This window comes from Trachemys scripta, chromosome 11, assembly GCF_013100865.1.
Source record: "Trachemys scripta elegans isolate TJP31775 chromosome 11, CAS_Tse_1.0, whole genome shotgun sequence".
Classification (NCBI taxonomy): Eukaryota; Metazoa; Chordata; order Testudines; family Emydidae; genus Trachemys; species Trachemys scripta.
Window position 1 is genome coordinate 73743696 of NC_048308.1, and position 12143 is coordinate 73755838.

The following is a 12143-nucleotide window of genomic DNA, read 5'->3' on the forward strand; positions in this document are numbered from 1 at the left end:
CCCCCTCCCTCCGTCAAATCAACGGCCTGCTAAGCCCAGGGTTTTCAGTTTAATCTTTGGGGGGGACCAGTCTGTGACAGTTGTTTGTGTCTCTCCCTGATGCACAGCCACCGTTCTTTATTTTAATTCCCTGTGCCTGTACGCCATGTCGTCACTCGGCCCCCCTCCCTCCTTCCCCTAGGCCGTCAGATACTACGTTTGCGCCACAGCTCGAGCCGAGAAGCGGTTCGCGCCTTTTCTTTGAATTCTGGGTTGAGATCCCAATGCCCGGATGATGCAAAACAGTGTCGCGGGCGGTTCTGGGTACATGTCGTCAGGCCCCTCCCCCCTCGTCACAGCAACGGCAGACAATAGATTCGCGCCTTTTTACCTGGGTTACCTGTGCAGACAACATACCACGGCAAGCATGGAGCCCGCTCAGCTCAGCTGAGCTCACCGTCACCATATGTCCTCTGGGTGCCGGCAGACGTGGGACTGCATTGCTACACAGCAGCAGCTGCTAACTGCCTTTTGGCGGTAGACGGTGTAGCATGAGTGATAGCCGTGGGGCTGGCAGCCGTAGTGCTGCATTGCACCAGCCCCTTGCAGGCGATGGTATATTATGACTGGTACCCGTCGTCGTCGTACTGGTATGGCTGTCAATCATGGCCACCTGGGCAGACATGCTACTGTTTCGATGATGACGGTTACCAGTCATAATATACTATTTTCTGCCAATTGCCCAATATTGTCTGCTAAGCACCCAGAAGAGGCCGAGGGCGATGCTGGGTGCTGGCGGACGTGGGGCTGGCAGACGTGGGGCTGCATTGCTACACAGCAGCAGCCCCTTGCCTTTTGGCAGATGATGGCATATTATGATTGGTACCCATCATCGTCATACTGGTATGGCTGTCACTCATGCTGCAGCGTCGGCTGCCACCTTAAGATGTAAAAAATAGATTTGTTCTGTGTTCATTTGCTTCCCCTTCCTCCGTGAAATCAACGGCCTGCTAAGCCCAGGGTTTCCAGTTTAATCTTTGGGGGGACCATTCTGTGTGACAGTTGTTTGTGTTTCTCCCTGTTCCTGTACCTGTACGCCATGTCGTCACTCGGCCCTCCCTCCCTCCCGCCCTCCTTCTCCTGGTCCATCAGATACTACTTTCGCGCCTTTTTTCTGACCAGGCGCCATAGCTAGCATTGGGATCATGGAGCCCGCTCAGATCACCGCGGCAATTATGAGCACTATGAACACCACGCGCATTGTCCTGGAGTACATGCAGAGCCAGAACATGCCAAGGCGAAACCCGGACCAGGCGAGGAGGCGATTGCAGCGCAGCGACGAGAGTGATGAGGAAATTGACATGGCCATAGACCTCTCACAAGGCACAGGCCCCAGCAATGTGGAAATCATGGTGTTACTGGGGCAGGTTGATACCGTGGAACGCCGATTCTGGGCCCGGGAAACAAGCACAGACTGGTGGGACCGCATCGTGCTGCAGGTATGGGACGATTCCCAGTGGCTGCGAAACTTTCGCATGCGTAAGGGCACTTTCATGGAACTTTGTGACTTGCTTTCCCCTGCCCTGAAACGCCAGGATACCAAGATGAGAGCAGCCCTCACAGTTGAGAAGCGAGTGGCAATAGCCCTGTGGAAGCTTGCAACGCCAGACAGCTACCGGTCAGTCGGGAATCAATTTGGAGTGGGCAAATCTACTGTGGGGGCTGCTGTGATCCAATTTGCCAGGGCAATGAAAGACCTGGTGATAGCAAGGGTAGTGACTCTGGGCAACGTGCAGTCAATAGTGGATGGTTTTGCTGAAATGGGATTCCCAAACTGTGGCGGGGCCATAGACGGAACCCATATCCCTATCTTGTCACCGGAGCACCAAGCCACCGACTACATAAACCGCAAGGGGTACTTTTCAATGCTGCTGCAAGCCCTGGTGGATCACAAGGGACGTTTCACCAACATCAACGTGGGATGGCCGGGAAAGGTACATGATGCTCGCGTCTTCAGGAACTCTGCTCTGTTTCGAAAGCTGGAGGAAGGGACTTTCTTCCCGGACCAGAAAGTGACCATTGGGGATGTTGAAATGCCTATCGTGATCCTTGGGGACCCAGCCTACCCCTTAATGCCATGGCTCATGAAGCCATACACAGGCAGCCTGGACAGGAGTCAGGACCTGTTCAACTACAGGCTGAGCAAGTGCCGAATGGTGGTGGAATGTGCATTTGGACGTTTAAAAGCGCGCTGGCGCAGCTTACTGACTCGCTCAGACCTCAGCGAAAAGAATATCCCCATTGTTATTGCTGCTTGCTGTGCGCTCCACAATATCTGTGAGAGTAAGGGGGAGACATTTATGGCGGGGTGGGAGGTTGAGGCAACTCGCCTGGCCGCTGATTACGCGCAGCCAGACACCAGGGCGGTTAGAGGAGCACAGCAGGGCGCGGTGCGCATCAGAGAAGCTTTGAAAACGAGTTTTGTGACTGGCCAGGCTACTGTGTGAAACTTCTGTTTGTTTCTCCTTGATGAACCCTCCAACCCCCCCCCCCCCACCCGGTTCACTCTACTTCCCTGTAAACCAACCACCCCACCCCACCCTCCCCTCCCCTCCCGCTTGCAGAGGCAATAAAGTCATTGTTTTTTCACATTCATGCATTCTTTATTAGTTCCTTACAGAGGTAGGGGGATAATTGCCAAGGTAGCAGGGATGGGTGGGGGAGGAGGGATGGAAAAGGACACACTGCATTTTAAAACTTTAACTCTTATTGAAGCCCAGCCTTCTGATGCTTGGGCGATCATCTGGGGTGGAGTGACTGGGTGGACGGAGGCCCCCCCACCGTGTTCTTGGGCGTCTGGGTGACGAGGCTATGGAACTTGGGGAGGAGGGCTGTTGGTTACACAGGGGCTGTAGCGGCGGTCTCTGCTCCTGCTGCCTTTCCTGCAACTCAACCATACGCTCGAGCATATCACTTTGATGCTCCAGCAGACGGACCATTGCCTCTTGCCGTCTGTCTGCAAGCTGACGCCACCTATCGTCTTCAGCCCGCCACCTCTCCTCTCGTTCATGTTGGGCTTTTCTCATCTCCGACATTGACTGCCTCCACGCATTCTGCTGTGCTCTATCAGCGTGGGAGGACATCTGCAGCTCCGTGAACATCTCGTCCCTCGTCTTACGTTTTCTCTTTCTAATGTTCACGAGCCTCTGCGAAGGAGAAACATTTGCAGCTGGTGGAGGAGAAGGGAGAGGTGGTTAAAAAAGACACATTTTAGGGAACAATGGGTACACTCTTTCATTACAAGGTCGCATATTTCGGCTTGCAGGCAGCCATCGTAGGCCACAGTGTTTTGGCTTATTTAACCTTCTTAACATGCGGGAAAGGTTGCAAACAGCAGCGCATTTCCCATCTCAAGGATGAATTGGGTTGTCCATTTAAAATGGGGTTTCAATGTAAAAGGAGGGGGCTGCGGTTTCCCGGTTAACATGCGGCACAAACACAAGTAAACCACCCCCCCCCACACACACACGCTTCTCTGGGATGATCACTTCACCCCTCCCCCCCACCGCGTGGTTAACAGCGGGGAACATTTCTGGTCCGAATAGCAGGAACGGGCACCTCTGAATGTCCCCCTTAATAAAATCACCCCATTTCAACCAGGAGAGCTTTCTGGAGATGTCCCTGGAGGATTTCCGCTCCATCCCCATACACGTTAACAGACTTGCTTGCTTTTTTTTTGTAATGTTTACAAATATTTACAAAGTTACACTCACCAGAGGTCTCCTGTGTGCCCTGAGGGTCTTGGGTGAGTTCGGGGGTTACTGGTTCCAGGTCCAGTGTCAGAAACATATCCTGGCTGTTGGGGAAACCGGTTTCTCCGCTTCCTTGCTGCTGTGAGCTACCTACAGTACCTCCATCGTCATCTTCCTCGTTCCCCGAACCGTCTTCCCTGTGTGTTTCTCCAGTGAGAGAGTCATAGCACACGGTTGGGGTAGTGGTGGCTGCACCCCCTAGGATCGCATGCAGCTCCGCGTAGTAGCGGCAAGTTTGCGGCTCTGCCCCGGACCTTCCGTTTGCTTCTCTGGCTTTGTGGTAGGCTTGCCTTAGCTCCTTAATTTTCACGCGGCACTGCTGTGTGTCCCTGTTATGGCCTCGGTCCTTCATGGCCTTGGAGATCTTTTCTAATACTTTTCCATTTCTTTTACTGCTACGGAGTTCAGCTATCACTGCTTCATCTCCCCATATGGCGAGCAGATCTCGTACCTCCCGTTCGGTCCATGCTGGAGCTCTTTTGCGATCCTGGGAGGACTCCATGACGGTTACCTGTGCTGATGAGCTCTGCGTGGTCACCTGTGCTCTCCACGCTGGGCAAACAGGAAATGAAATTCAAACCTTCGCGGGTCTTTTCCTGTCTACCTGGTCAGTGCATCTGAGTTGAGAGCGCTGTCCAGAGCGGTCACAATGAAGCACTGTGGGATAGCTCCCGGAGGCCAATAACATCGAATTCCGTCCACACTACCCCAATTCCGACCCGCAAAGGCCGGTTTTATCGCTAATCCCCTCGTCGGAGGTGGTGTAAAGAAACCGGTTTAAAGGGCCCTTTAAGTCGAAAGAAAGGGCCTCGTTGTGTGGACGTGTCCAGGCTTAATTCGGTTTAACGCTGCTAAAGTCGACCTAAACCCGTAGTGTAGACCAGGCCTGAGGCAGAGGCCTAGGAGCAGCTGGCTTAAGACGGACCAGGATGAAAGAAGGTTCCGACCCTGCCACACCTTACAGCTGCCCTGGGACTGCAACAGGACGCCACCCAGAATCTATGAGGGGCACTACTAGAGACAAGCCACCACTGCAACGTGGATTAAAGGGGCCACGCCCAAACTGAAGGGGCAACAGTAGGGAGTAGCCCAGGACAGCGGATGTAGACTCCCACTAGTAGGTCCCTTACTCTGGGGTTGACTTCCAAAGGATCCTGAGCTGATACAGATGAAGTGGGAGGGCCTGGCTCCTCCTAGCTCCCCTGCAGCCTTAAAGACTGAGACACCTTGACCAAGCAGGGGGCTGGAAAGCAAGCGCTCCAACCACTAGGCCACCCAGCCCTCCAAGCCCTCTGCTACAATTATTTAAAGAAACATTTCTGTAAAATACTCCAGAACAAAATATAGGAAATGAGAATGCATTGGCTGGGGGAATGGGATTCTCACTAAATAATTTAACAAGTCTAATCCTGAAAAATCTGTGTGTTCAATGGAATACACACATTTAGGCATGGCAGATTTATGCACAAAAATGCCACAGTTGCATGAACTAAACCAGGATGTGCAAACATATTTGGCCAGTTATGACCAAGATAGCCACATTTGCCCCCAACTACCTAATTTAAACAAGAAGTCATGGGATTTGTAAAAATAAATTAGATACTTGCAAACATGCTTGTATATTCAAGGTATGTCCACACCTTAAATACTGTGTGCAGTTCTGGTCGCCCCCATCCCCAAAAATATATCAGAATTGGAAAAAAGTACAGAGAAGGGCAACAAAAATGATTAGGGGTATGGAATAGATTCCACATGCAGACAGATCAACAAGACTGGGACTGTTGAGCTTAGAAAAGAGATGACTAATGGCAGTTATGATAGAGGTCTATAAAGTCATGACTAGTGTGGAGATTGTGACTAAGGAAGTGTTATTTACCCCCTCCCATAACACAAGAACCAGGGGTCACCCTATGAAATTAATAGGCAGCATGTTTACGCCGAACAAAAGGGAATACTTCTTCACACAGTGCACAGTCTGCTTGTGGAACTCATTGTCAGGGGATGTTGTGAAGGCTAAAAGTACAACTGGGTTAAAAAAAGAATTAGATAAGTTCATGGAGGACAGGTTTATCAATGGCTGACCATTAGCCAAGATGGTCAGGGACACAACCCTGTGCTCTGTCTCCCCCTAAATCTCTGACTACCAGAAGCTGGGACTGAAGATAACTGCCTTGTTCTGTTCTTTCCCTCTGAAGCACTTGGCACTGGCCACTGTCAGAAGACAAATACTGGACTAGGTGGACCATTGGCCTGACCCAGCATGGCCGTTTTTATGTGGTTATCTTACAAAGTCAGGCTCAGGATGTTTTTTCCTGAAAAAATTACAATGTGCATCCAATCCAACTATATGTAAGAAATATCATTCCATCTTGTAGAAGTGTCACACATTAATTCTGAGACATGAATAATAGGTAAAATAAGTGTCTCATCACATTTTGAGGAGAATCTTAAAGCGGTTTCCAAACATTATTTCACAACAAATCTGTACCATAGGCATATGAAAATATGGGTAAAGGTAAATTCTCTGTGGTCTTGGGTCTAGCAACCGGAGTGATCTCCAGAGTGCATTTCTAATCATATTTTGCATCATCCATTTTACCTTTGGGTTGGAAGTTTCCATAACTGGCTTGTTTTCTATTTCAACAGTAGCTTTAGCGAGCTCAGATTCTGCCTGTTTCAAAGCATTCTGCAAAAGAGTTTTTTCTCGCTGCCAGGAAGCCCTTTCTGATCCCTGGACGGAGTGAGCATCATCTGTACAGCGGATCTAAAAAATTAAATTCAAAGAAAGAATATAAAATAACCATCAAGGAATATAAAAGCTGTTTTAAGTCAAATTCAACAGTAAATTGACTTTATGGAAAAACTAAAATGCCAGAATAACCATACTGGAAATTTCCAGCAGTAACAAGATGTTATCCAGATAGAATGGGAATTTCAAGTAGACCTTCAGTCCATGTTAACAGGTAAAGAAAATTAGACAGTCCTTGCCTAAAAATCTTAGTCTTATTAGTTTATATGGCTCCCATTCACCTTAATACCAGAGAGACTCCAAAATGTTTAAAAATAGAAATACTAATCTCTTGGTCTTCCTTCCCAGCCTGTAGCAAAAATAGATTGATTTGCTTATAGTTTTTGTATGCTATGTACATGCATAGAAATTACATAGGAATTTGAAAAAGTGGGTTTTGCACTTAATTCTGAGAGCGGTTATTCTCATCTCATATGGTCACTCATCTCTTGTGGGAATGAGTTCCCTGCTCCAGGTCCAGCTCCAGTGAAAGATCAGTCTCTTGAGCTCACAAGCGTCCTTCTACTGGTTAACACTTCCAGGGTTGGAATGGAAGTGTAACTATCACAATAGTTCTATCTGACGAAGTGGATATTCACCCACAAAAGCTTATGCTCCAATATGTCTGTTAGTCTATAAGGTGCCACAGGACTCTGTCACTTTTTACACATCCATTCTAACACGGCTACCCCTCTGATACTATCACAATAGGGTATGGCAACAAAGGATGGGGAAATCTCTCAGATAGCTAGGTCAAATACTTTGAACTGGAGTTTATGTTCATCAAGAAAGCAGGGCACAGAACATGGCACCAAGGTGTCATGCTGACAGTGACCCATGTTACTTGGCAGAAGAGCTGCTGTTTGTGCAGATTTGAGCTTTATCAGTGTGCATGGCATTATTTCTCAATAATCAGTTCATATACCAGTAGATACTATCACACTTCGGACAATGAAGGGCACAGCATATCTGGTACACAGCAAACCCCAATATGTACTAATCCATGCAGGTCTAGCATATTGGTATTTTATTAGCATCAGGCCAGCAGGTAGTTGCTTTCAGTCTCCTGCCACATATACAGCTGTGTGACAGCAAAGAGAAAAATATAAGTCAAATAAAAATGAATATATACCTGTCTGTTACCAATTCCCCTATGATGCTGCTGCTGAAGATTCTTCTGAAGTTGAGAAATCGCTGCTCTTAATTCTAATTTCTCCTCTGTCAGTGTTGTTACAGACTTCGTAAGCTCTCCATTTTCTTTCAACAACAAGTCTACCAGAGAAACTGAACCTTGCAGTGGTTTCTTTTTAAAAAATTGGGGAAAAACAAATTTGAGAGCTTCACCAAGCAATAAACCAGAGTCCAGGAATTTTCATTTTTAAATTTTACAGTAGAAGGAGGCAAAGCATGAAGTGCTCTTCTCCTCTATAAAAAACACAGTTGAGAAACAGGCTAAACCAGCCATTTTATAGAGCTGGCAGAAACCTTCCAACTATCAACTTTTTGACAAATTGAAAGGAGAAAATTGGAAAAAAGAAACAATTTGTGCGAATTTTTGAAAGGTTTCGACCAGTTATAGTTTGTCAGAATTATTTATTGTGAAAAATTTCAATGAAATTCCCCAAAAAATGTTAAAAATGTTAAAAAAAATTCACACTTTCCCACTAGTTCGACTATTCAAGCACTTAAAATAAAAATATGACTATAAAACAAAACACAGCAAAACTAAAGTATTGAAATTTATTAGAAAGAGCTTATAAACAATACCTTTGTTCTCTTAGAATTTTTTTTTTTTTTTTTTTTTTAAAACAGTATTACATTGAGTCAGAGTTTCAGGCCAGAAGGGCCCATCAGATTTAGTCTTACCTCTTGTATAGCATAGGCCATCACCACCAGCCAGCATCCGCACACTATACCCAACAATCAAAACGAGACCAAAGCTGCCATATGCACAGTAAACAATTTTCTATTGACTTTTTAAATTATGTACTGCATTGTGGTGTACCTGGAATTTTGCATATTCAAATAACTTTATGTGGATCCATTTATTTAAAATGTACACTATTGCAATTTCCTTTGAAAAACCACAAGAAAATTAGAGGTGAAGAACTTCATTACAACACCACTATGGACGTATGTGTACATGAGGCACACAAAAAATCTTTTTTGCGGGGGTGCAGTGATGGGGGAGGCCAGCCATTGCCATCCCAGATGCATCAATTTAACATGGATCTCTAAGGGGGAATTGTGCCACAAAACAAAAACTAGACTCTTTGGGCCAGATCCTAAACTGGTGTAAGTCATTGTAGATAATTTTGGAGCCAGTTATTATTTACTCTAAGGGTCACTTTATACTATCCTGGCAGCATAAAGGAGCCTTAAAACAGGAATAAATTATATTTGTACCTATTGTAAGGCTGCTTTACACAGAGAGAGGCATAAAGAAATCTTCATATAAATGAGAATCAGACCTACTGACTTCAATGGAGTTTTTCTTATATACAGCAGCTGAAGATATGGCACATTATTCAGGCTTAGTTTACACAACAGAGATATATTGGCGTAGCTATGGCATTATGAGGTGTATTAACAGGATTGCTGTATAGAAGACACAGGAGGTAACTGTTCGGCTTGACTCCACACTGGTTAGGTCTCACCTCGAGTAGTGTGTCCAGTTTTGAGCACCACACTAAGAAAGATGCGGAAAACTGGAGAGAGTCCCAAGAAGAGCAACATGAATGATAAAAGGTTTAGAAAACATGACAGGGGTTCTCAACCTTTTTTCTTTCCGAGGCCCCCCGACAATGCTACAAAAATTCCAAGGCCCAACTGTGCCACAACAATGGTTTTTCTCCACATCCCAGAGATTAAAAGCTGTATTAAATGGATTGTTATACAGTTAAACACACACAGAGAAAATATATATAAAAAAGGACAATATGGGCACAAAAATAAACTGAATATTATTTTTTATTTACTCAGTGTGAAACTTCTTGTTGGTGCTGATCAACAATTCTGTCAAGACGTGGGGGTGTCTTTGACAAGCCCACGCGCACGTCATGGTCAGTGTTCATCTTGGTTCGGTACTTTGTTTTCATTGATGTCATGGCTGAAAAGTCTAGCTTTGCACATGTAAGTGGTACTAAAGGGAGTCAAAAATTTCAGCGCTGCAGAAGAGGCAGTGATGTATTCATCGGAACACTCGCACCAAAATTTCTCCAGCGGCATTTCTTTGAACCTGGTTCTGAGGAAGCGGTCTGATGAAATGTCAATGAGCTCTTCCAACAATTTTGATGGAACATCGGATGGAAGCTTAGCTTCAATGTTTTTACTGAAAGGGTTTGTAGTCCACGACTGTAGCAGCTTGTTCTGTTGTGAGTGAGGGAAAATAAGCATTACATTTGTTAAGCAGACCAGACAGATGTGCTGTTAGCTGAGGTTTAATTATGTCAAAGTCAATGTTTTGTTCCTGAATGAAAGAATGTAAGAGCTCAAACATAACAGTAGTGCCCCCACAGACACGAACTTTCCAAAATTGTAGTTTTCTTTTGAATGCCTCGATTCTTTCACGCTGGGCAATAAAATTAGTTTTCCCACATTGCATAGCTTTATTCAGTTTATTCATTTCACTGAATATGTCTGCGAGATAACTCAGTTTTGCCAGCCACACATCATCTTTCAGCACTTTGGCAAATTCAGCTTTCTTATCAACTAAGAAAGCACATAACTCTTCCTTGAGATTAAATATACGGGAAAGCATTCTGCCTTGAGATAGCCATCTCACCTCTGTATGCAGAAGCAAGGAATGGTGCTCTGCACCCACTTCCTCACAAAGTGCAGCAAAAGACCTGGAGTTTGTTGCTCTGGATTTCATAAAATTAACAAGTGTTACTGTGGTATTCAGAACCCTGTGAAGACCTGGTTCAGTATCTTTTGCAACAAGCGCTTCTCGGTGTAAAAAGCTGTGTCCCCAAATAGCACAAGATGCAGAGACTTTTATTTTGCACAACACGAGAATGCTTTCCGGTCATTGCTGCGGCTCACTCACTGCAGACCCCAATGCAATCAGTCCAGCTGATTTCTGCTGAAATCATCAAATCATCCAACAGTTTGAAAATGTCGTCTGCTTTTGTTGTCTTGAGCTCTTTGAGGAACAAAAAGTCTTCCTTTATTTCCTTATTCCACACATCCCGAACATAGGCAAGTAAATGGGACATTTTTGAAATGTCTGTGGATTCATCTAGTTGTATAGCAAAATCATTGTCACGCAGCCGATCAATACCCTGAGAAACTGTGTCTTTTGACATAGAAATGATCTGTCATCTGACAGTGTCATTTGACGTCGGTATTTTTGTCAGTACCTTGGCCGCCTTCTCTCCAAACACTTCCCTTGTTACTTCCATAACACATGGCATTATCAAAATCTCAGCAATTGTATATGATTTTTTTGTTTTTGCAATTTTCTGTGCCACTATGTAGGATGACCTTAAAAGCTTTTTATCTGCATTAGTTGTGGATTTCATTACTGCTTTAGTATCACGCAGTTCCTTGGCCTTTCGTTCAAAAAATGAACAGTGCTTATCCTTATAGATGTCATGTTTTGTAATTAAATGCCTCTAATTTGGAGAGTTTCAAACATTCATTGGACAATACTTGTGCACAAATTACACACTGCAGTTGAGTGATACCTCCACTTCCGGAATAAATAAAACCAAAATTCAAATACCTGTCTTTGTATTTCCTAAATTTTGTGAGGTTAATAGCGGCTTTATGTTTCTTACTCACATCACTTCCTTTACGTTCTTCAGGCATTATGGTGGTCGAACTTGTTGAAGGAAGTTCGGCATCATCGCCCTGTGGATTTTGTTGTTTTGAAGCTGATGGTCGAATTAAAAATTTATCCATATCTGGTACTTATTATTTTCACTTACAATTTTTTTCCCTGTGCTGTGGAACTTGTCCTACTCCTGTTGAACTAGCTCCTTTACAACCAGTAAAGGGAACTAGCTAACTTGCAAGGCTAGCGTCAAACTCACTGGGCTAAGGGTAGAAACCAAGGAGTGAGCCCTTGCATGCAAAGTCACTGGGGGCAGAGCCAGAGCTGGGCCAGAAGGCCTTAAGGCTCACCTGATAGGCTGGGTCACCCCCACCCCAGGGGCTGACTCGGAAGTCTGAGCCCTGACCTTCTGCGCAGGAAGCTGGAGCTTGAGCTTCAGCCTGCTGGGGGGCAGCGCTTCACCTGCAGGGCCCAAGGCTGCAGCCTCCGACTAGCTTCAGCATGGTCACTGGGTCTCAGATTCAAGCCCTGGCTCCCAGCTTTAGCCCTGTGGAGGCAGGCGGACTCTGGGTTTCAGCCACAGCTCCCAGCTTCAGCCCGCCGCACCGCGGCTTCAACCGCGCCGCAGCACTGGGGCTCAAGGCTTCAGCCCATGGCTCCTGGCTGCTACCATCCCCAACCCCCGCCCCAGGGCTTGAGGCTTCAGCCCCACAGCAGCACCGAGGCTTAGGGCTTGAGCCCGTGGGCTCCCGGCTGCTACCCCTCCCCCCTCCCACAGCACCAGGCC

At 46.1% G+C, this 12143-nt stretch overlaps 1 protein-coding gene across 3 annotated transcripts in view; it reads right to left on the bottom strand.

Moving 5' to 3' along the window:
- PCNT (pericentrin) overlaps nt 1-12143 on the bottom strand; it is a 176577-nt gene that overhangs the window by 24517 nt on the left and 139917 nt on the right. For all 3 annotated transcript variants that reach the window (XM_034786560.1, XM_034786559.1, XM_034786561.1), the window contains 2 exons: nt 7712-7882; nt 6391-6555 (listed from right to left, as the gene is read on the bottom strand). In XM_034786560.1, the coding sequence (XP_034642451.1) occupies nt 6391-6555; nt 7712-7882 (336 nt within the window). The remainder of the gene's footprint in view (nt 1-6390; nt 6556-7711; nt 7883-12143) is intronic.